The sequence below is a fragment of the Leopardus geoffroyi genome, chromosome B2 (assembly GCF_018350155.1).
Source record: "Leopardus geoffroyi isolate Oge1 chromosome B2, O.geoffroyi_Oge1_pat1.0, whole genome shotgun sequence".
Classification (NCBI taxonomy): domain Eukaryota; kingdom Metazoa; phylum Chordata; class Mammalia; order Carnivora; family Felidae; genus Leopardus; species Leopardus geoffroyi.
In genome coordinates, this window is record NC_059332.1 from 14,793,178 (window position 1) to 14,817,852 (window position 24,675).

The following is a 24,675-nucleotide window of genomic DNA, read 5'->3' on the forward strand; positions in this document are numbered from 1 at the left end:
AATGTCAATGGAACATCCTGTGGACTCTCTTCTCCCCAGGGCCCCGTGATTCCTGTGTGTCCATATCTTGGAGTACTTTTGGCTTGGTACTTCGCTGACCTGGTCTCCTCACTTCCCCAAAAGAACTCCTAGAAGACTACGGAAAGGTCTTATGTCTGGCCTTCTTTGTTTGGAATAATGGTAAACAGAGAATGAATGAAAAGCATTCTCTCATGCCCAGAACACCTCTGTAAGAATAAGGACAGTGACCCAATGGAGCTTCCAATTTTTAGGGTGCTTTATGCTTTTTCAAAGCATTTTCACATACACTGTCACAATCAACTCATACAACCACCTTCTGGTTTACGACTGAGAAAAGAGAAATCACAAAGACCCTGCTCAAGATCATACGGCTTGGCAGTGGGCCACCTGGGGTTGGAACCCAGATGGCATGATTTGCCCGGCATTTTCGTCAGGGCATCAAATAGCTCACACTCCTGGGGTCATCCTCTCTGACTTCGTTCTTTCCATACTGAGGTTACTTGTGCTGTGAGCCTTGATATCTAACCGTAGACACAGATTTCAAAAGGAGGGAAAAAAACCAGTCCTTCTTTGGCAGGAATCTACGGACATCAAAACAAATGTGGCATCTTCTTTATTGCTTCTTTATGTGGGTCTTTCCGGATGAAAAGGCTCCAGTGGGGAACAGCTCATCAACTTGTTACTTCTAGGTACACACAATACTCCTTAGTAATAGCAGGGCCTTCACACCGGGACATGATTCGCTAAATATCCCCCGCTGTCTCACGGTTTGGCCCGTCAACTTCTCCCAGACATAAAACATCTGGGCTAGCACAAGACAACACGGCCAACTCAAAGAGAGATGTTTCCCAGATGTGAAGAAGACCACGGTCCTCAAGAGTCGGTCACAGGGCCGGCTCTGGGCGTCTGTATTTCCCAAGACCCTCTTTCAGCTGCGTCTCACCATAGCTTGTGTGGGACTAAAAAGAGCTCCGGGGGGTTGACCAGGTAGCTGAAGAAAATGCTAAGAAGTTAGCTGTGAGGAAGCAGAGAGCTTCCCTGCAGGCGGCCCCATGCTTCGTGGTCCTGTACCGGTTCCCAAAGTCCTGCTCACAAAGAGCGGGCTGTGACCTGCAGTTTCCGGAAGGACCTCCCGGGAAGGACGCCCTCTTCGGTGTGGGGCTCACTCCGCTTTTGTCCAGCGTGACATCCGGGCACACCGCTGAGCTTTCTTCGACTTTAGAGAAAACCACCTGCAGAAATCCTGCTCACACCAGTTCCGTCTTGTGAAGAGTCGCTGGCTCCAAATGCTTATTTGGGGAGACGACTGGGAGGAAAGCTCGTGGCGTGCCCGGTTTAGAAAAATCTGGAAAAATACTCTGTTGTTGTGCAAACTTCTGAAAAATAAAAGAAGTTGAGACATGAACGATCGGGAAAATGCAACGGTGGACACCTCGATTGCAGCTCCACTCGCTAACAGCGGGCTGCACAGCTCGTTCGGGAAGCCCTTGTCAGCCTAGTAGCTTCGCTCGCTCGACAAGTGGGCTTGTACTATTTCACCGGCAGCCCCAAACTGTGACCAGGAGACGCACGGACTACAGACTGGGGCCATTTCCAGCCCCTACTGTTAGCTACCTGCATGGAAAATCAGTGCCCCCTGAAACAGGCATTTGCCAGCAAGAAACTCAAGTCATTCATTTTTGAAATTTACCCTCCAGTAACTCTAATCATCTTGTGTGCAAATGACCCTAATGACCCCAAATCGTAAGCGGATGCCTTATGTCCTCCACCGTGCCTAGCTTAATGCCTGTGCCCAGTAGGTGCTCACTGGAGTCTTTTTGACCGGCGTCCAAAACAGCAACTAGAGAGATGAGTCCACGGCCAGAGAGGCAAGGAAGCGAATACAGGGGGCCAGTGAGTGACAAGGCCCCGGGATAGCTCTTGGGTGAGATCTGTCCTGGCCCCTAAGTAGCCAGTCCTTCCTGATAGTATCGAGACATATGGGACAGATCACTTCCTAGGGGGTCAGGCCCAAAGCTGGCCTCGCTCCCGATAACTTTGGTCTACCCAGGTAAGCAGCCATGCACAAAGAGGCTCAGGGTCTGTAAGCTGGAGCCTGCTACCAACAGTTCAAGGGCTACGGTCAAGGCCACTTCAGCACCGGCCGGCCATCTTCCACCCTACGACGCTGCCTGTATACCCCACTCCTCTGGCTTCTCAGGGCTAATTCCCAGGGAGTGGAGGCAAGTGCCAAAACTCTTAGAGGAGACCCCCCCCAGGAGGAAAGGGTTCAAGGTCAAGAGAAGGAGACTGATCTACCACCGTGTGGTGGGGCTGCGTCACTCGCCTACAGGCAGAGTCGTGCCTTTGCCCCAGGATGATGGCAAGTCAGAGCCACACTTGCCACCACTGTCACCACCAGGGCCTCTGGCGCCCTGGAAGGATCCTGGGGCAGGTCTCGAACTTCCTTCACACACCCTACTTCGTCTTCTCTCGGCAGCTCTCTGTGCAGGGCAACCCGACTCAAAACAAGCCGGGCGCTTCCCGCACCGATCCTCACAGCGCGGACGCCTCAGCAGGTGCCCGGTTCACAGAAGAACATCTCTCGCCAGCATTACGGATTCACGCTATCTACCAAATATATTCGGATTGGCGCCCCCGGGCGATCTTTTAATCATAATACGTGTTTTTTTACGAAGATACTTACACAAGTGAAAATAATGAGTGTTAAGTAGAAAACGACCAGAGCCAACAGCAGTACAATCTCGGCTCTGTATTTCTGAAAAGTGTCTTCTCTGCGTTCCTTAGGGCATCCTTAAAAAAAAAGAGAGAGAGAGAGTAAAAATATGAAGCTGTTTAACAGAACTTTCCTACCGTGATAAAAAGCTAAGAATGCTTTGCTCTGGCTTTTCTTTTTTTTCCCCCAAGTCCTTCTTGTCTCCCCTGCCTAACCGCACACGTCTGTGCATTCGGGAAGAACAATGCTAGTGACAGCGGTGACGGCGGTGGCCGGTGCTCACTCGCACCTGAGCCTGGCTGTGTGCGATGGGCCCGGCATACGGCGTCTCGCTCAGGCTCTATTTCCTGGCTTTTCTGGTGCCTTCGCATCAGATGACACGCCATTTGTTGAAGCGTGAGCCTGCTTCATCTGTGCTGTGTAGAATGCTGGGTGTTCTCACCTCAGGAGGACTGGGGGGACGAAGGAACCGGGCAGGTGAGATGCCCGGCTATTACTGAATGAGTCAACACGTTTTTGTAGAATCGTGAAATCTCCACCAAGGCTGGCGGCAAAGGTGGGCTAAGGGGCTCCCCGAGGGGCCGTCGAGGGCTGTGGCTGCGGCACTTGGGGACGCAAAGGCAGGAAGAGACATGGAAGGGGACAGCCTCTTCTCACTCAGACATGACATCCGACGTGCGCTGTCTGGGATAGCCAGGTTGCTAAGCCTGCTTGAAGGCCCAGGCAGGGGCAGGTGGAGTGCAGGTGACTGGGGGGGGGGGGGGGGGGGGCGATCCCCTGGGGCCACGAATGGTCCTTGAGAGAGCTGGCAACCTCTAAAGCTCGATTCAACATTTCACAAGTAGTATAGGGATGGGTTCTCAGTAGGGTCTGTGACTCGAGAAAGGGAAGGTTGAGGGCCTAACATTTATCCAGCACTCCGTGTACCTCAGGCACCGAACTAAGCATTTCAGTGCAATATCCCATTTAGCCTTCACGCGAGCCCATGCTGGAGAGGTTATCGCCCCCATTTTAGAGATGAGAGAACTGAGGTTTAGAGGCTGTGAGAGATGTGCCCAAGGGCACACACTAATGAGCCGCAGAGCTCTTAAGTGAACCAGATCCAGGGGACTCTGGAGGAGTCTAACCACTGAACTTGTAGGCAACCTTGTCCTCAGCAGAGGAAAGGAAACCAGCCATACTCTGTTCCTCTCCTCTCTGCTCTTCCCTGCAAGGTTGCTCTCATTTGTCAATCACCTCGATGCGGATGCTGATTGACAGCCTGCTGTGTGCCAGCTAGAGCGGAGAATAAAACAGATGCCAGGTCTGGGAGGTGCATGCAGACAGACAAAGCAGCATTAGGGGCTAGAGACTGAGAGGGGTGTAAGGTGTCTGTGTGTGTGTGTGTGTGTGTGTGTGTGTGTGTGTGTGTGTAACAGTGAACCAGATCCAAACACTGAGCTCTAAACAGTGATCGTGTTCTTGTGAAAAAAGGAATATTATCCTAAGTCAGATTCCCTTCAGATTCCCAACAAAAGGAGAAAATATTCCTGGTATAAACATCAGGAACTGTGTGACAACAACATGTTTGTCATTTCAAGCCCCAGCCACTAATGAGCGCTGGGCAAAAGTCAAATGCAAGGCATATTTTAAGCTACATAAAGAAAAATTCTGGGGAAAAACCCGAAGAGATAATCCTCCCCTTGGAGCTCAATTCTTGCGATTACTGCATAGAGCAAAAATGTGTATTCTGTCACTGGAACATTATTTTCTTGCTGTGCCCTTTTTCTTCGGCCTGAGTTGAGGCATCGGGCAATGGAGCCATCGCAAATGGGAGGGAAATGCTGCGGCTCATCAGTTAAAAAGGTGGAAACATGATGCGGCCCCTCCTGGGCCAGATTAGAAAGATCCAAGGAGCAGAGTATCATGGTCACCTGAGGTATTCAGGACTACACAGTTTCTCTGTCCTCCGAAAATTCATCTCGGATACTTCCTATTCTTTGTAAATTTTTTTAAAATCTTTATTTATTTTTGATAAAGAGACGAGTGTGCACAGGGGAAGAGCAGACAAAGAGGGAGACGCAGAATCCGAAGCAGGCTCCAGGCCCCAAGCTGTCAGCACAGAGCCCCACGCAGGGCTCAAACCCACGAACCATGAGATGATAACCTGAGCCGAAGTCAGACGCTCAACCGACTGAGCCACCCGGGCGCCCCTTGGATACTTCCTATTTGCTTCAAAGGACTCTTGTATGAATAAACAACACCCAGATTGGTGGTTTGGCTACATCTGGCATCTACACAACTAGGGTGGATCTGTCTTTATTGGGAAGGAAGGAAGGAAGGAAGGAAGGAAGGAAGGAAGGAAGGAAGAAGGAGGGAGAGAGGAAGGAAGGAAGGAAGGAAGGGAGGAAGGAAGAGGGAGGGAGGAAGAGAGGAAGGAAGGAAGGAAGGAAAAAGGAGGGAGAGAGGAAGGAAGGAAGGAAGGAAGGAAGGAAGGAAGGAGCAGAAAAAGTCATGACATTCTTCTAGGAGAATTTAGCTTTTAGCCACACGATCCTAAGCTTCCAGTTGGACTCCAATCGAGAGGACGGAGCTTAGAGCCTATGCAAGTGCACACGCATCTTGCAAGAAGGAAACAGGTGCAGCAGATCACCTCACCTGTCACTTTCAAGGTCACAGTGCCGCTTTGGTTTCTCCGCCCTTCTGGCTCCTCCAGGATGCACCTGTATGTCCCTGAGTCGACACTGGTAGTGTTTTCAATCTTCAGGGAGTACAGCCTTTCACCGGAGGCTTCTAAGGAGCCATCCTTCTGCTGGTGGTACCACAGACCCTCCGGGGGCATCTCTATCCTTTCCTCGCCGTCGTCTGTAAGCTGTTGAAAAAGCATCACGCTGCATCAGGTTCCACTAACAGGACTTGGAAACACCGTCCTCACCCGCATCAAGGTTCTGCCTCTTGTTTTCATAACATCCGTCCTCAACTTTTTTTTTTTTTTAAACAAAACAGTATGTGTATGTGCGACCTTCAGGGGAGGAGAAAATGTATGAAAATTCTGTAAGGCTGTATCTTTTCTGGCATAAGATCAGGCCTGCACTTTACGATTCGGCGTATCCCAGCTTCCACCCCCTAATAAAGGACAGAGTGCTGTTGCTGCTGACAATAATGATGCGTCGATGAGGATTTGCGTGAATCACTTTGCGTCATATGTTGCTGCTGGTTGTGCTGTATTAAATGTCCTCTTGTTTTCTGCAGATACCCACTCACCCCCTGAATGATTCTTAGTTTTGTATCTCAGCCTCCCAACTCGAAGACCACTGCCAGACGACTCGGCAAAAAGCACAGACATGCATGAGCAAATGCCTCCTGTAAACGGTCACCTTGTTCTTACAAAACAGGGTGTCTGTGGGGCCACCCATGATGTCACAGGGTGACCACACTGACGCCCTAGCAGGGCAAGAAGACAGGCGACGGTGGTGCCCCGGGGAGACTTTTTGTGCCACATCACGCGGCAGTCACACCAAGATGCACACAGAAGGACCGCGACCGCTTAAATCTTTGGACCCGGGACAGACCAGCCCGACTGGGGCAGATGCGCGATTCAGCCAACCGCCCCCCTGGCGGGGGTTCTCTGCCTGCACTATCTTCTTTGTTACGTGGGTGGGGTCTCTCCCTCACCTCTTACTTGACAGATTAGGCCACACCCCGCATTCCCCATCAGTTTTTTTCCCCCCAGATATATTTTTAATCTGCCCAATTAGCTCGCCTGTGCATCCTCCACCGAAATGTTTTCAAGCGTCCAAACCGGATTGACACAAAGGGAAGGCAAATCATCATTCGTTCTCGTTCTCGGCGCTCAGCCCTCGCCCTTTGCTTGGATGGCCGGGACGCCAGGGAGCCTGGGACCCGGCCGCATCCCTCACCTGCCCCCAGAATGTGAGGGCGCCAAGGAGCCACCTCAGGGAATGACCCAGCGATCAGCAGGATTCCCTGTCGCTGCAGAATGTCATCTCCTGTCCTGGGAGCCGCCAGCTCCTCTCCCACTTTCCAGGCGAATCAGGGCAGGGGACGCCCAGGGAGGCCGAGGCAGCTCAGGCAGGGGCGTGCACACACGCACACACACCGCACGTGTATTGTGCACGCGCACACACACTGCACACAAGCGCTATACACACACAACACGCTACACGCACACTCCGTGGCTTCCCCTTCATTTACTACGCGAGGGAAGCGCGGAGCCCACAGCAGGCCGGCTGGGCCCCGGGCACTCGCGGACTCGGCGGAAGGACGGACGGACGGGCTGCAGAGACACCTGGCGGCGGAGCCACCACCGCTCCCGCACGAGCCCCGCTCCGTCCCCGCCGCCACACGGCGCCCCGGCGGGCGAGCGGCTTTTCTCCCGCACCGCCTAGGAGAGTGGATCCCATTGCTGGACGGTTCTTCTGGTGTCGAAAGGTCCTTTCCTAAATAATCAAGGATCTACAGCCTCGGGGCTTCAGGGCTTCAAAAATGGAGCAGAGAAACAAGGAGCGGCGAGGAGGCCGAGAAAGAGCTAGAGGCATCCAATGGGCGCCAGAACGCATCTCCTTTAGCCCGGGGTTCTCCCTTCAGGCCTAATTACACCGCGAACTGCAGCCTCCCGGCGCGCTCCCGTCCGCCCCTCCCCACCCCTCCCCTCCCCTGGCCGGGGCGGTTCGGCTCCCCCTACGGGGCTGGTGGGGGGCTGGTGGGGGGCGGGCGGCCGGGACCCTCGGGGCGCCCGCTCGGCCCTCACCCCGCCACGAGGCCTCTCCTCCAGCCTTTCTTTTCAGAATTAACCTCTAAATATGTCAATTGCAGAGTTATTTCTAACACAGTTCACCGGACTCTGTCTTGCTAGAACTCCTGCGTCCGAAAGCGCAGAAACTTGGTGGCCGCAATCATTCTGAGATTACCTATCTCCGGTTTTCTCCTTGGGGGCCTCTGGTCGCGTTCAGCGATCCCTCCCTCAACTCGGAAAGATCCCATCTTGAAAGTCAAGATCAAAACCGCAGACCCTTCGGGAGGGGGTGGGAACAGAACCTGTGGTCCCGTTATCCTGCTGGCTGCCAAGCTGGCCGAAGCCAGCGTGCAGGTGATCAGAACCTGCGGGCGGTGGCCGCCTGTCTTTTGGCCGAAAAGAATTTCACTTTAACATTCAGTGGTAAGGAGTGCCTAGGTGGCTCAGTCCGTTAAGCGGCTGGCTTCCGCTCAGGCCATGATCTCACAGTTCGTGAGTTCGAGCCCTGCACTGATAGCTCCAAGCCTGCTCATGATTCTGTCTCCTTCTCTCTTTCTGAAAAATAAACATTTTTTTTAAAAAAAATCAGTAGTAACAGCGAGAAGTAGTTTATTTGGTGGTCAGATTTCCGTGGGCCTCTGGCAAAACCTCCAGTGGGTCTCCAGGTACTTTTCAAATAGAAAAACAAAGGCAGAGCGAGGTCATGAGAAAGACAGAGATAGAAGTAGGGGAAGGAAAGGCAAAACAAAGGACCCCAAAGCAACCTGCAGAATTGTGATTTACTGACCCATCACAGCCATCAGCGGGATCATGGCAAAACACCTCAAATGTCGTGGGGCCATCTTCCAATGGCCTCTTCCTGGGTCTTCCTGAAAGACCCAGAACACTGGGAGAACTACTCGCTGAACTTGGGAACTCTTGCCTAAGTAATGAGCATGGCCTTTGCCGATGACTAACTATAGCAAAAGGAACCTTCTGTGAATTCACACCGTGCACCCGGAAATATTTCAGAACGCCCCCTCCTGGCTTCAAGTTGTAGATGCAGACACAATGCCTATTCCCCCCTCTCTATGCCATTTCAAGATAGATCTTGTCATGTGACTCCATCTGGGCAGTGTGGGATTTGCCTACAGCTGCAAAAATAGTTGTAGTTTTTATGTTAATGTAGCATGCTCAAAATGCAAGCAGGCATTAGCAGTACCAGGAGACTTTTTACGCAAAAGTTCAAATCATTAACTTCAGTTCTGGGGCCCGGCAGCTAGCACACCGCGGGATCAAGGGGAGTCCCTGGTGGCAAAAGCAGCACCGTTCAAGAACCAAAGGAGAATTCCAGAAAGAGGTAAACTGACCAGCCAGCAAATGGGCCATCCTCAACTGTGTTTCATGAGTTCTTGTAAGCATTTGAGCTGGCTCGAAATCAACCACTGGCAAAGAACAGCTCTTTAAACATTCCAAAGCTGAAAGTGTTTCATTGCCTCTCTGCGAAGGCATTTTAGGAAATAGTAATTTATAACAAAAGGAACCCTCGGATTCATTCACAGCCAAGCATAATTGATGGGAACTATTTAATGCGCACTTTCCAAAGCTAATATTGTAGTGTGCTAAACCACAACACGATTTGCGCAAATTAATTCCTCAAAAGAGTCATCCCAATTATGTTTTAAAAATCCACGCTCCGTGCATTAACTCTGATGCGGACAATTCTATAGTTTTGATTGGATTAGAGAAGGGTAAAATATAGGACATCTCATTTTCAGAAAACCTAGGGACTTTTGATTTGCCTCAAGGCCTTCAATGTGACTAAACAATTTAAGTAACCCATTCTTTCCCTAAAATGGAGATTTGACCTTAAGGCAACCACAAGCCCCAAATTAAATAAACTCTTTAATTTGCTGAATACTAAAGCAAGCAAATACAAGTATGTACTAATTTTAAGGGCATGTGAATTAAAGTTTGTTGTTGTTTTTTTTAAATGACGGACAAATTGGAACTAGAACAAAAGAAATGAAATAATTAATATGTTTGAACTGATATTTCTGTCAAAAACCCTTCTGTGGAAAATGATGTTTTTTAATTTAAATAATTTGATCCAAATATATGCTCACCTTCTAGATTGCCATATTTGAATATAAGAGAGCCAACAGTTCCGGGGGTGCCTGGGTGGCTCAGTTGGTCAAGCATCCGACTCTTGATGTCGGCTCAGGTCATGATCTCCTAGTTTGTGAGTTCGAGCCCCGCATGGGGCTTTATACTGACAGTGTGGAGCCTGCTTGAGATTCTCTCTCCCTCTCTCCCCCTCTCTCTCTCCTCCCTCTCTCCCTCTACCCCTCTCTCCAGCTCATACGCATGCACTCTCTCTAAAATAAAATTAAAAAAAAAAAAGTTTTTAAAAAGGAAGAGATTTTCTTGAGGGGCAAAATGTGTGTGTATATATATATGCATATATATATATTTAATCCAACAGTTTGATTAAACATATTTAAAGGTATGGACCTTATGTATTTAAAGGTGGTATGAAAGTAATCTGATATATTCCAATCACATTGAACAGCTTTTTCTTTATTGCATTTCTCATGCACTAACTTTCATGTACCTTGGTTTCTAACTCAATTAAAGTGCCAATATAATCCCCATTCATCATAAAAACAGCTCTTTATAACGTGCAAAATAGTTTGGCTCGGAGGTTGATGTCATAATGAGGGTAGAATGTATGCGCATTAACATCGTTTTTTTCTAAGTGTAGTTTTATTGGAAAAATGATTTTCCACTTTGAAATTTACTGGGTCTAACAGACAGAGTTGAATTTATGGCTGCTAAGAGAGTTATGAGTACGGCAGAGGCAACATAATTAAGAGCGCAGGCTTTGGAGTCGATCAGACCTGGAAGCAAACCCCAGCCTCGCCACGGCTAAGATCTGCTCTTGGCCAACCGACCGAACAGCTCTCGGGCTTCCGTCTGCTCCACAGACACGGGGTGGGGGGGGGGGGGAGTGGGGGGAATCGTATCCCCCAAGGGGGGTGAGAAAACACGCATGATGAGGGGCGTGGATAGTACAAAACAGTGTCTGTCGATCGCACAGAGAGCCCTAAATGTCTTACTCTTCTCTCTCAGGTTCCCAGCCCAGGTTTCACTCAGCTTCTAAAGAGTTCCCAGCACACTGGGATTATTCAAAAAGCATTTGCTGAGTGAATGAGTGAATTAAAAAAAAAAAAAAAAATGAGAGTTATAAGGGCACTGGCTTTGGAATCAAAGGCGTAAAGTCCTTCAATTTGTGGTCCATTAGCTGGGTCACCCGTGGTAAGCCACCCGCTCTCTGGGTCTTGTTTCCACACCTGTAACTTTCTCACTTGCTCCGTGGAGCGATTTAAAGTGCCAAAGGAGAGAATATATGAAAGCACGTTACAAATGGTAGTGTGGGTAACGGAAGTTGTTATTATACCTGAGAGTTTTCCACTCGTCCATGCTCTCATTCTTTACCGCTGATACGTCCCGTCTCCTCCCTGGCAAAATTGTTCTAGGAGCCCCAACATCTGCTCTAGAGAGGAATGATTTTTCTAGCCCCCGTGTGTCCACAAAATATCCACAACACTCCGAATTGTCTCCAGCATCGTGACAATAAATGCGGCAACACCCTTCGGCATTGGGATTTGACCAGTGTCCGTGCCGAGCGTCCTTCATCCACGTGCGTCCTGTGGGTCCCGCTGGGCCTGGAAGAGGCCCTCTTAGGAGCTCCGACTCACATCGTACACAGGGATGGCATCTGGTTCTACAGGAGGCACGCGTGACTCAGGCGTGACTCCCGTGACCGGAGAGACTGGCTCTGACCACCACATGACCCCACCAAAGCCACTTAAATATAACCAGACATTCGTTGAGCTATTAGAAGAGAGGCACAATCTTGTCCTTCGCCCATGACCCTGAGAGGGTACACAGGACTGCCGTTACTGGCTACTATCTCACTGCCGTGGGGAGGCTGACGAGAAAGCCAGTATGAAGAAAGGAAGAGTTGAGGGACAGAAAGACACCATGTCCCGGGGATATTTAAGGACCCCTAAATCCAGCTGTCTTTGCTTCTTATGCTGCCGAAACAAAGCACCCCAAACCGAGGGACTTAAAGTAACAGGATCTTTTCGGAACCTTCCTGCACTGCTGGTGGGAATGCAAACTGGTGCAGCCACTGTGGAAAACAGTGTGGCGGTACCTCGAAAAGTTAAAAATAGAAAGATCACATGCGTCAGTAATTCTACTGCTGGGTATTTACGTGGAGAATGCCACAATGCCAATTGGAAGAGACTGATGCGCCCCCGTGTTTATTGCACCATTATTTACAGCAGCCAAATGACAGAAGCAGCCCAAGTATCCCTCGATAGATGCATGGATAAAGCAGATAGGATATAGATACACAATGGAATATTATCAGCCATAAAGAAGAAGGAGATCTTGCCACTTGCAGCGACACGGATGGATCTGGAGGGTATAATGCCAAGTGAAATAAGTCAGTCAGAGAAAGACAGAAGACCATGTGATTTCACTCCTATGTGGAGTTTAAGAAACAACATGAACGAACAAAGAAAAAAAGAGACAGACAAAAGAGCCGACTCTTAACCATAGAGAACAAACTGATGGTTACCAGAGGGGAGGGGGGTAAAACAGGGGTAAAATGGGTAAAATAGAGGAAGGGGATTAAGGGTACCCTCATCATGAGGAGCACTGAGTCATGTACAGACCTGTTGAATCATTCTATTACACACCTGAAATTGATATGACACTGTAGGATAACTAGACGGGAATTGGAAATTTTTTAATAAAATTATAAAAATAAACAACTGTATTCTCTCACAGTTCTAGAGGCCAAAAGCCGACAAGCAAGGATGCTGACAGGGCTGTGCTCCCTCTGAAGGCTCTAGGGAAGAATCTGTTTCATGCCTCGTTCCTGAAGCTTCTGGCATTGCTGGCCATCCTTGTCATTCCTTGGCTTGTGGACACACGCACTCGTTTCTGCCTGCACCCTCACGTGGTGTCCTCCCTGGGTGTCTCTATCTGTCTATCCGTTTTCTCTTCTTCTAAGGACACCAGTCACTGGATTAGTGACATCAGTCACTTAGCCAGTGTGACCTCACTTTAAATTGCTTGCATCTGCAAAGACCCTATTTCCCTATAAGGTCACCTTCACAAATACCAAGGATAATCTTTCTGTGGGATGCAATTCTACCCACAGTACCAGACGTAACTGGAGTGTGAATTATCATTTTAAAGCTTTTTCCATTTCAATTATATAAACCAATATCTTCCCTTTATATGAAGCTAGATTTTTTCATATCGTTGATTTTTATTTGTTTATTCTGAGAGAGTGACTCAGACAGCATGAGTCAGGGAGGAACAGAGAGAAAGGAAGAGAGAGAATTCCAAGCAGACTCCTTGGGGTCAGCAAGGAGCCCGGCGCGGGGCTCGAACTGACGAACCGTGAGATCGTGACCTGAGTCGACATCCAGAGTCAGGTGCTCAACCAATTGAGCCACCCAGGTGGCTACTCGAAGCTACCTTTGACGGGATTACAAGGCTTTGCAAGTAAAGAGTCCTACCTGGTAGGGGCACTGTGAACCACCCCATAAATAAATGTGGCAGGGAGGGCACTGTCTCCACACGGCTCCAGCCTGTAGACCAGTCCTACTTGCCTCTTGGGCTCAGATGCTCCCCACGCCCCCGGGAATGAGACATCCAGGACTAATCTGATTCAGAGCCTTTGCGCCCCAGAACTGACCCAGCGTGATCCAACGTGATTACGAATTGTTTATGGCCACTGGCCTCCCTCTTTCCCCGTCGGTGTTCCCCACCTGGACCTATAATCCCAAACAACTACCCGCTCTTCTGGAATCTCTCATCTCTTAGAGAACTGGGACAAGAACAGACTGGGTGATGCTCCACAAAAACATGAAGTTTATTAAAAGCCTTGGGCTCCCAATTTTGTACTACTCCTACAGGACCCCACAGGAACGTTAGCCAACGGCATCCCAGTGCAAGAACAAAAACCCAAGGTAGGTTTGTGGGTGTTCTTTCCATCTCAGGGAAGTCCTCATGTCTAGCGCTGGTTTGAGCTAGGGCTTTTGGTAGAAAATCTGCGGTTATCACGGGAGTAGCCAGGAAAAGATTATGCAAACAATTTTAGACGGAGAAACCCTTTTTTAGGTAGAATCTCTTTTTAGCTCTGCCTCCCCTTTTCGCTAAGACCTTCCCTTACATCACTGCGACCTTCTCCTCACTTCCTCTTTTTTGTGTAGTGACATAACCAAATACAGAACTAAGAAAATGTGGTTCTCACATGACCTAAATCCCCCTTTTATTCATGGAAAACAAGTGTTTGATTTCATTCCATTCCACTCCCAGCTGCCTTCTTCCTCTCTACTCTCCTGCACACTGAAAGATTTGAGCAACTTCTCTCTGATTCATCATTGTCCCAAAGTCTCGACGAGGAACCAATCCCAGTGGGCTGAGGCTTCTATGGCCCCTATGAGGTGGCCACGTGCTGGGCTGCCCAGTCCTCTGTAGAACCACGGGGACACGACTGGTGACCACGAATGAAGGGAAGGGACGTCTCAGAAATGCGTTGAAGTCTCGGCTGAGTGTCCCTGATTGTCTTTTGCAATCGAGCGAGAAAACGCCTCCCTCGGAGACCCATCTTCGAGGATGAATCACAGCCTGTGTTTCCCCACAAGAAATAATCTTTTCTCTACAAATGCGTGCCATTACATCACCCGCTTTGCTTAAAAACTTTCAGTGACGCCTTGCTGCTGAAAGGAGTTCAAGGCATTGTAACTGGGCATTCAAGGTCCTTCACCATCAGTTCCAAGCCTTCTCTGTAACATCTGCCAGTCCTCTTTTATATAACTCTCCCTTCCAGATCACTGGTCACCCCACTGGCTCCCCCAAAATGCTTGTGGATTCCTTTTCCATGCCTTTGCTCAAGACGGTCCTTTGGCCAAAGTCCCATGTTGATTAGGATGGGCCAGCATGAGGCCCAGGACTTGGAACGCACTTGGGACCCAGAAATCTTTACTAATGAAACTGTACATGTAAGGGCCATCTGAAAACCAACTTTAGGTCTTTCACGGTTTGGCCGAGGGTAAAGGCCATCGAAGTGAGTCAGCCAGGTCAACTGGTGTAGGTGCCCATGTGGGCAGCATGATTTTTCTGTGACCCTGACACACTGCTTTCACGTTTCAATGTTTCAGTGCTTCTGTGTTTACTATAGGAATGTTTCCTTCTCCTCCCAAAGACACGCTCTTAAATCTCATCTTACAGCAGATAAAATTCTAGAATCAAGGAACTGTGGTGAGCGGCACACCCTGGCTCCTTCACGGGTCCATCCGCATTTGTTGGCTGCACGGGTTACATCCGCCCAGACCACTCATCCGCTCCAGCCCCCACCAAGGGACCCCGGTTTCCTCAGCGCCTCCTGGCTTTGTGGTTCACTATCACACAAGCCGGCAGAGACACAAAATACAAATACACTGAATGGGAAGTCAGCAACCTACACGGACGGCAGCTTCATCACAAAACAAGGACAAGCAAGATGTGCGTGGTGACTAGCCTGGAACTTTGGAAGTAGCCTCACACAAGCCATTCACCTGCTCTCTGCCAGCTCCCTGGGTTCAGGGGATAACCCATGATCCCTTCTCACTCTTACGAACCCAAGACCGACTTCTGAAATCCGTCCTACTTCCCCTTTCTCCCTTCCTTTGGAAATCATCTGAAAAGGGCATGTGTCTTGTGACACATCTCTGTCTCCACCCCCGCAGTGTCACCCAAGGTTGACACTATATATCCTCTTTCGTTATGCATCAGCGTAGGTCATCAGGGCTCCCGGCAGGACTCCAGATGGTACTACATCTCCCTGATAAATAACCACTCGCTATTATCAGTTGCGAACATCACCCAGCCCAAACACTGCGTCCAGGGGCATCCTCTCCCTGCAAACCTAGTGCAGCCTCATTAAAGAGAGTGTGAATCCACTTGTGCTCGGCGTGAAGCACAGAGGTAGCCCTTTCATGGATGCTACTCTTACTCCTGGAAGACATGGGATGGTGCCACGCCCTCTTACACAAGACACTCAACAGCCAGCGGGAGAGAGTGCTGGACCAAGTCTGTCTGCATATTTTCTCAAAATCCCTCCCTAAACAAACACAGTCAGTTGACGACTTTCAAAGCTAAATTCAGCTACTAGCTTGATGGGTATGTGTATTCATGTTTCTATTTCTTCCTAACCATCTACTTTGCCTTAACAGGTACAATACAGGAAAGGACAAGAGGAGGGCCCATTGTTGGATCCCAGTTAGAAGGGCACTGGTCCATGGGAAATAAAAGCTGGGTTCACAGGAAGTGGGCTATCTCAGCCCACTCTTTGCTCCACCTACAGCCCCCTGTGTTATATTAAGCCTCCTCACCCCCGCCCCTCACTGTACCTCTCTTTATCCAGAGAGGATAAAATGCACACTGTTTCTTCCTCGCTCGCCCTAATGTTACAAGCGCTAATTGGACGCCCTCTGCGTTGCGTCTTTTGGTAAAAGGCACATGGTAAGAAACACATGGTTTCCATGGGTCCTCTGGTAATCACAAGTAATCGCCGCCAGTTGGACAGTGGCAGGATGCCCTATGGTTGTGGGAGAACCAAGTGGCACAGGGAATTTTACATTGTGACTCATTATAACCGCAATTGTGATACGCAGAAGTCCTGAGGGAATGCGATTCCATCTGGTGGATGATAAACACAAAAACAAAAACAACACGCTAAGGGACTCTGCTTCACTCGCCCAGCGCATAGCCCACAACTGGGCAAAGCGGTTTGACGAACCACACCAGTGATGGTTAGACAGGTGACATGAGCAAGGCGGGTCACGGTCACCGGGTTTAAATTTCTCCCTTTACAGCCACCTCCGCGCTGAAACATTTTACAGAAAAAAAGTTGTGTGGGGGAAAAAGAAAAACAATAACCAGATGCTTAATCTTCTGGAGAACCAAGTACTTCAGTCTCCCACCACTGACCTTATTTCCAGAATACTCTATCCATTTGTGTTGTACAAACACAATCGATGCGAAAGTGTAATTACTGGGCTGGAAAATAATAAATATGTACGGAACATGCTGAGGCCTGTTAAAAAGTACTTGAAGGAACAATGCATTTCATTTTCAAGGTAGCTGAATAGTTTATGGGCAGAACACAGCTTTCCTATTCCCCCCGCAACTCGATGACTGTTTCCCTCTTTAAAAAAAAAAAAATAAATAACTATGGCATGATCTTTCAATGACCCTATTCCACGAACCAAAAGAAAAAAGAAAATGCCAAGAGACTGTTGTCATTTAAAAAAAAAAAAAAATCAGTTTTGAGAGACCTTCAGGGTAAATCATGCAAGAACCGTGTTCAATAAACAAGCTCATGCATTATAGAGTTACATCATCAGCTGACATCCAAGGAGGAGCCAAGGGTCAATGGCTACGGTTTACTGCATCATTCCAAATGACCTTGTGCAAGATTTACCTTGACAACTATTTGAACTTTACAGTCTGAAATTCCATCTACTTGTTTCATGAGTACTTTTTAATTACTCCCCTGGGGATAGTCTTTTTTTTTTTTTTTTTTTTTTTTTTTTTTTATTCCTCTCTGGAAGGGATCATGGTTTCATGTTTTGCCCCTTCTTTAAGGTAGCTAAGTCCCTGCCTGGCTAGACCCAGGAGACTTTTCTATTCTTTACCCTAAGTAACGGAGGTGGAAACCAGAGAACTCAGGCTAAGGAATCAGACTACTTGGTTCGAATCCCCCTTTCTCATTTAGCCAAGCTGTATAACAGTGAGTGGCTTCCTTCACTCCCTAAGGCTCAGTGTCCTCATCTGTAAAATGGGAACAGCAGTAGCAGTAGAGATCTCTTAAGTCCATTGGAAGGACTGACACAGATAATGGATGTAAATAGTTACCCCGGAGGCTGGCACATAGTGAGCACTCAAATAATAATGTCTTCACAATATTTTTGCTTCAATGCTGTTGTTTTTACCAGAACAATCTTGGAAGTGTTATGTTCTCTGATCCCACAGTGAATGAAGTGGAAACCAAGTAGGAATAATAACAGACGTGCTTTCCTACACGATACAGTGCTCCAAGGCAGCAAAAGTGCCTCACCATACCTCACCAAGTGCCAGCCTGAATTCACGGAACACCTTCCCAACTGGCCGGGCAAACACTGGGTGCTGCGTGGAATTCACAAAAACAGGGGTGCAGCACCGTCCCAGGGAAAGAGGCCATCTGGTCCAGAGAGGACACACACACACACACACACACACACACACACACACAAACCTGTCCTATACTGCCTTGCTAAATGGCCAGATACACGTGCAGGTTCGTAAAGCATCTTTCTTTTGGAGGGCAGAACAAAGGCCTGCATTCTGCAGAAAGCAACGAACACAGAGATTTCTTCTCGGATGCTAGATCAGAGCCGCGGAGTAAGGCTAGGATATCACGCGCCCTCGGCTGAACCTGGAGGTGCTGTTGTGGCAGAACCTCATTAGGGGAGGTGGACAAAAGACCAGGGACTGCGGGGCTGTGCGAAGCCGCTGAACGGCGGTGCTAGCCTCTGAAAATGTTCCAGTTGAGGAACTCTTTAAAGAAGCCGCGGTGCAACTCAATTCTCCTATGGGGGAAGGGGGGGGGGGGCACAGTGACGCTGGTTCTTACTTGCGTGGGTGCTGCTCACGCCCCCAGGCTGGTCCCCTCAGGACTGTCGGAGCGCCAAGCAGCATGGACAAGCTAGGGGACAGGGTAACCCAGAAAGCGGATGCCAGACAACTCCCATCTGGGACACAAGCCTAGAGCACATTGGACTATCTCTTAGTGGCCTTCCTCTCAACGTGCCTATTCCTCCCCTCCCCGCCCCCGAATTAGGGACACCACAGTCCCCCAAACCTCAGAAATCAGAAATCTGGGGGGCATTCCTACTGTCCGATATTTAAATCTGCCCTGGCTGCTTTCTCGTGGCCACAACCACAGGTGGCGTCCAGAATTCATCCAAATCAGCGAGTCTCTTGCGCTTCCAAAGCCGTCTTACTTGGATCATTCATCTCAGGCCACCTCTAGGGGCAGGGAGGGAATTAGGTCCTTGGGGAACACAATCTAAGTCGCCTTGTCGCTAGATGCGGGTGGCGCGGGGTGGGGGTGAGGAAGGCGTGTGGGAAGGCGCGGTATTCGGAGTCTAGCCGCGGTTACAGAGGGTCGCCAGCCCAAGGGAGGTGGTCCCCGCAGCCTCCAACGGGGCTGGCCGAGCCCTAGCCCGCGGGCATGGCCGCGCTTACCTTGGTCCAGAAGACCGTGTAGGGGACCTGCGGGTCCCAGTGGGCGGTGCACGGCAAGTCCACGTCCTCGGAACAAGCCACCTTCACCACCCGCGCCGCGGGCGCCAGGCTGCAGGCTGCAAGAGGGACAGAGAGAGCGGCGTGAGCCAGCGAGAGAAGGGGGTGGGGGTGGGGGTGGGTCGCCAGGACCCGGTGGGGAGGCGACAGGCGTCTGGAGCCCTACCGCAGCTCAGGAGCAGGAGCCGGAGGCCGCGCGACATGGCTGGGGACGGCCGGCCTGTGGCGCGCTCCGCGGCGCCGCTGTCTTTATACCCGCGCGCACCGGGACTTCCCCCGGCGCTGGGCTGGGGGAATCCCCGGCGGGGCGGCGGAAGCGGACGGCGCGGCTCCCCCCCGCCCCCCACCCTCCGGCGCCGGCCACCAGCGGGCCGCCCCGCCCCGTCCCCGCCCCCGCGCCCCGCCCCGCCCCCGCGCGCCCGGAGCCCGCGTGGCTGCGGCAGCCGCGGGGCAGCGGCGATCGCAACCCGCGCGGAACACGGCGCGCTGGGGCTTTGCAGACGGCGCGGGCGCGCGTGACACCGCGCCGCTGACCACCCCCCACCCCCCCACCTCTGCCGGCTGGAGCCCAGCCCCGGGGTGTTCCGTTCTGTGCACGGACACGAAACCAGATCCGGAGAAGTGGCGCCGCTTCCCCAGGGCGCGCAGCGTGGGGGTGGTGACGCCAGAGGTGAACTCAGGACCTCGCTCTCCCCCAGATTCTGTTGTAACCAAAGACTCCTCGGGCCTCCCATGGAACTGCCGGAGTCTGGTACGCGGCTCCCTGCCTTCGGACATGGGTTATGGAGCCAGCCCATCGAAATTATTTCAGCCAAAGGAGAACCTCTCCTGTTAAAAATCATACACACACACACACACACACACATACACACACACACACACACACACACACGGAGTTTTGGGGCAAAGCACCCCCCCACCAAAAAAAAAGACAAGCCAGAAGAATATAGAAATCACCTATGATTCATCCAGAAGTAGCTTCTGTTAATATTTAGGTGTCTTCGCGTCAATGCCTGCATAGGTATTTTTAGCGGGACACCTGCGATTTTGTAACCTACTCTCTTTTAGCTTAATATTTTGCGAGACTTCCCATCACATTAAAGAGCTCCAACAGCATTGTGTTGGTGGCTACGGAAGAGTCTATCACACAGTTCCGTCATAAATTAGAATCCATGAGATCGTGTTAGACATGATTAGTCTAACCACTTAGACTATCGCTGGTGATGGTACGTTGTTTCTTTATTATTATTACAAACGATGTTATGATTGCTGTGATGAACTTCCGTGGAGGTCATTCTTTGCCCTAATATTGCTTCTTTTCTTTGAACGAATACCTGGAAGCAATTGGGCTAAGTCAGCATTTACAGTTTTGTTAAATAGTGCCAAAATTGCCTCCGCTGAGGTGTTCTCGGTCTACGTTCTGACCCGCAGTGTATGAGAGTGCCTGTTTCCAACACTCTTGCCAGCATAAATGGTCATCAGACTCCCACCTTGGTCCACCCGAGGGGTTAAAAAGAACAGCATCACCTGACGCCTTATTTTGCCCTTGAAAGTGGTGAAATCAATTGACAGTCACACCAAGCTATTCCTAAGTGCCTTTTCTCCATAACCATCATCACACTATTTTTTTTAATTGAGACATTGTTAGGCAGACAAGTACAGAAAATAAAAGAATCGAGCACATCTGTATGCAATGTATTCTTAGTAAAACATCTATCCCTTGCTAGACCCCATACCTGGGCATTTAAGATGTTTTCCAATTTTTCTCGGGTACAAACAATGTTGCATGAAGCTGGGGATGGTCAAATCCTCTGGCCTAGCAATCCCACCGGGTCTTGTCCTCCAAAACACATGTGTCCATTTACACTCTCCTCAGCGGGACTTAGTAAATCATCAGATTTTTTTTTTTTTTTTTTTTTTTACATTTTCACCAATCTGATGAGTGTGAAATATCAGTTCCTCTTTAATTTACATGGCACTGATTAGAGGAGGGAGGAACAGCTTTTGTTACATTTTGAAGCCATTGTGTCGTCTTGGGGTTTGCTGGTCATACATCATTTGGCCTTTTCCATTTGAGCTGCTTATAAACTCTGGGCTAAATCCTTTCTTGGTTACGTGTATGCCAAATATTTTTTCCAAGCCAAAGGTTTGGGGGTTTTTTTGTTTTTTTTTTTTTTACTTTGTTTATGATGTCTTTAATGTACAAGAGGGATTTTTAAAAAAATATTTCCATGTAGTCAAATTTATTGGTCTTTTCATTTACGGTTTGTGCTTCTGGTGCTGTGTTGAAGAAATCTCTTCCTACCCTGAGAACATAAACACATTCTCCTTCATTTTCTTTCAAAACTTTTCAAGTCGTGCTTTTTCGTAAGCAGGTCTTTAATCCACTTAAATATGGTTTGATGTAGAGATTTAACTTATTTTTTCCATATGGAGACCTGGTTGTTCAGTGCTGCTTGGTAAAATTCCTTATTTGCCCGTTGATTTGAAATAGCATCTCTGTTATATACACATTTCCATATGTGCTTCTATATTCTGTCTCTTTCTGGACTACCGTCACTTTCTAATTACTTAAACTATAGTTAAGTCTCGCTATGGTGGTGGAATAAGTAAGCCCTCCTACCTTAATCTTCCTCTTCGTAATTGCCCTGGAATTCTTGGTTCTTTGCTCTGCCTTATACAAATTATAATCGACTTGTGAATCTCAATTCTCTTTTGAATTAAAAAAAATTTTTTTAATGTTTATTTATTTTTGACAGGGAGAGAGAGAGAGAGAGAGAGAGAGAGAGAGAGCATGAGTGGGGGAGGGGCAGAGGGAGAGGGAGACACAGAATCTGAAACAGGCTCCTGGCTCCAAGCGGTTAACACAGAGCCCAACGCAGGGCTTGAACTCACGGACAGTGAGATCATGACCTGAGCCAAAGTGGCTGATTGAGCCACCCAGACGCCCCCTCTTTTGAATTTTAAAAGGAACACATTCAAATTATGTACTGCAGAAAAATGACATCTTTAGAAAGCAATTCTACAAATCCATCAATATTGTTTATCTTTCTGTTTATTTAGGTCTTTAAGAATTTTTTAAATTTCATGCATACAAGTCTTCTCCAGTTTTGGTAGATTTATTCCTAGGTACCTTTATATTTTTGGTTGCTATTTTCTAAACTAAAACTTTTTTTTAATTGCTCATTACAAGTGAATAAAAACTTACTTTTGTACAGCCAGCAATCTTGTTGAACTTTCTGGTTACTGTTTACAATCTGTTCTTAGATTCCGCATGAAGACACTTTTTCTGGTCGTGAATTATTTAGAGGTTTTTTTTTTTCCTCCCCAAATCCCAAATATGTAGTTTGGTTTTAATCGTTGCTACTGATGTCTAGCAGTCGAGTATGCTCAAGAATGTGGTCTGTATGATTCTTGGAAGCCTCTCAAGAAATTTTTGTGGCCTAATATGTGGGCTTTTGGTAAATGTGTCATATGTTCTTGGAAATAATGTGCATTCTCCCTGTGGGTCTCTTTAATCAAGCTTGCTCGTTGTGTGATGGGTCTATCTATATCCATCCTCATTTTTTGTCGTCTTAACTTATCACTTATTGAAAGAGGTGTGTTAAAATCCCGCCTGTGATGATGAAGTTGTTCATTTATTGTTCTTTTTGCCTCATATAATAACTCGATGCTGTTTTAGGTGACGGCAAGTTATAATTATTTCTTCTCAGTGGATGGTTCCTTTTTAGTTCTATTTAGGGACGTTTTTACCCCTAATATCCCTTTTTTGCTTCAAAGAATTTTGCCTCCTCTTATTAGAACCAAACCACTTTCTTTGGGCTGGAATCTTGCTGGTATTTTTTTAAACTTTTAAGTTCAATATTTCTTTGTCTTTACGTTCTTAATGTCTTTCTTAACGCATATAGTTAGATGTTTCTAATCCAGTACAACTGACAATCTGTCTTTCTATTTGAGAGTGTAATTTTAGTTTTTTCTGAATTCTGCTATATTTGAATTTAGTTCAGTCATCTTGTTTCATGCTTTAGACTTAACCTGCTTTCCATCTGATTCTTTTTTTCTTGGCTGCATATATTTAACATTGACCAAATCTTTTGTAAATGAAGTCTAAAGTTAACCAATACTGCCACACTTCTCCCCCAAATGCCTAAATGCCCGACCTCTGCCCGTTCACTGCCTGTGACCAGTACCTTCATCCCATCCGGTTTTTCTACGCCCCAGGCTTTTTTATATATTAAATATTCGTTCAAATCTGATATCATACATCTCACTGCTGCTTTTTAGAGTCATTTTCTTCTGAAGTATATTCTTGAGCAATTCTTGCAGCAGAAACCTGTTATTGGTAAACACTCTTCATTTTCATCTGCCTCAAAATACTTGTTTCGCCCATATTCCTAAATGCTAATTTAGTTATAATGTAAGCGGACTGTTATTTTCTCTTGGGGCTTTGAATGTATTATTCCGTTGTCCTTTGTCCTCCGGCTTCTGTTGCAACTTTCTGGACAATCTGATACTCATTCCTTTGTAGGCAAGGGTTCTTTTATCTACAAATGCGTCTAAAATCTTCCCTTCCTATTTGGTGGTGTTTTCATTATGCAATGTTGTATGTCCTAGAGAATGTGGCATTATTCAACCTACTAGGTTTGCGGCTTTCATTAGTTCTGGAAAGTTCTCTGTTACTCTCTTGGAATATTGCCTGACTCCCATTTGCTCTATTTCCTTCTGGAACAGGTGATAAGTGTGTACTAGCCCCTCCCATTACCCATCCACCCCACCCCCGAACCCCTCCCCCTGCCCCCCACAGTAAGCTCCTCCCCCACATGCTGCCCTCCCGCGTTTCTCCATGCAGACCTCTGACTCTTCCTCAAATCGATCTTCCCACCTGCTAGTTATTTATTCAGTGATATGTAATCATCAGTTTAACATATTAAGTTTTAAATTATAATTTTTTAAAAACTTCTGAAGTTAGAGTTGATTTCTGATTTAACTCTAGTCTGGTCTTCTTTGATGGAGTCTTATCCTTTTTTGTGTGTTCTCTTACTTCTTTTGTGCCTCTCATGATTTTAGACATGTTTATTTTATAATCTACCTGATAATTGTATTATCCGAAGTTCTTTCATATTGGTATCTGTTTTGGAGAGCCGACTCTTGATTTTGTATGGATTTTTTTTTTTTCCGTACGTTTTGTGATTTTTACCAGTAAATCAGTCTCTAGTCGAGACTTCACACAGGGAAATGCTAGAGGGTCTGGGAGGAAGGTGAGGACTCCTAGAGAGATTTTATGTTTGTTTTAACCAGGTGCCCTAAAGGTGCTACCAGCTATGACAGCATTTTATGTTAATTTTTTAATCTTATTTTTTACTTTTTTACATGTGCATCCAAATTAGTTAGCATATAGTGCAACAATGATTTCAAGTTTTATGTGAATTTTTTTAAGTTTATTTATTTATTTTGAGAGGGAGCATGTTTGTGTGAGCAAGAAAGGGACAGAGAGAGGGAGAGAGAGAATCCCAAGCAGGCTCCATGCTGTCAGCGCAGAGCCCGAGGTGGGACTCAATCCCAGGAACCATGGTGAGATCCCAAACCCAGGTGAGATCATGACCTGAGCCGAAACCAAGAGTCAGCTGCTTAACTGGCTGAGCCGCCCAGGCACCCCAGAAGTTTAGATTAATTTTTTGGTGGGGTGTGTGCTAGACCACTCTACTAGTATGATAACTTTAAATATCATATTCCCGTGAGGACACCTCTATGACTATGAATTTTAAGGAGAGGCTTTTGTTTAAAAAACGAAAAACAAAAGCTACAAGCT

The 24,675-nt window shown here is 47.9% G+C and overlaps 1 protein-coding gene across 2 annotated transcripts; it reads right to left on the reverse strand.

Annotated features, from left to right (window-relative positions):
- Window positions 1-263: 263 nt before the first annotated feature.
- Window positions 264-19,213, reverse strand: CD83 (CD83 molecule). Of its 2 annotated transcripts, none has more exons than XM_045497340.1 (5): window positions 19,033-19,213; window positions 18,810-18,925; window positions 5,375-5,588; window positions 2,708-2,814; window positions 264-1,394 (listed from the first exon to the last, which is right to left on the reverse strand). In XM_045497340.1, the coding sequence occupies exons 1-5, from the start codon at window positions 19,067-19,069 to the stop codon at window positions 1,269-1,271; spliced, it is 600 nt and encodes a 199-aa protein (XP_045353296.1). In that variant the 5' UTR covers window positions 19,070-19,213; the 3' UTR covers window positions 264-1,268. The 2 variants fall into 2 exon arrangements, with proteins under 2 accessions (XP_045353296.1, XP_045353294.1); XM_045497338.1 differs by having other exon boundaries at window positions 264-1,397; window positions 19,033-19,210.
- Window positions 19,214-24,675: the final 5,462 nt, after the last annotated feature.

What these genes read in the sequence shown, in the direction of transcription:
- CD83 (XM_045497338.1), bottom strand. Translation starts at nt 19,069, where the DNA reads ATGTCGCGCGGCCTCCGGCTCCTGCTCCTGAGCTGCG. An exon ending in GCTCCTGCTCCTGAGCTGCG is followed by an intron (nt 18,926 to 19,032) that starts GTAGGGCTCCAG and finishes TCCCTCTTGCAG; the next exon opens with CCTGCAGCCTGGCGCCCGCG. An exon ending in CACTCATTATTTTCACTTGT is followed by an intron (nt 1,398 to 2,707) that starts GTAAGTATCTTC and finishes TTTATTTTTCAG; the next exon opens with AAGTTTGCACAACAACAGAG.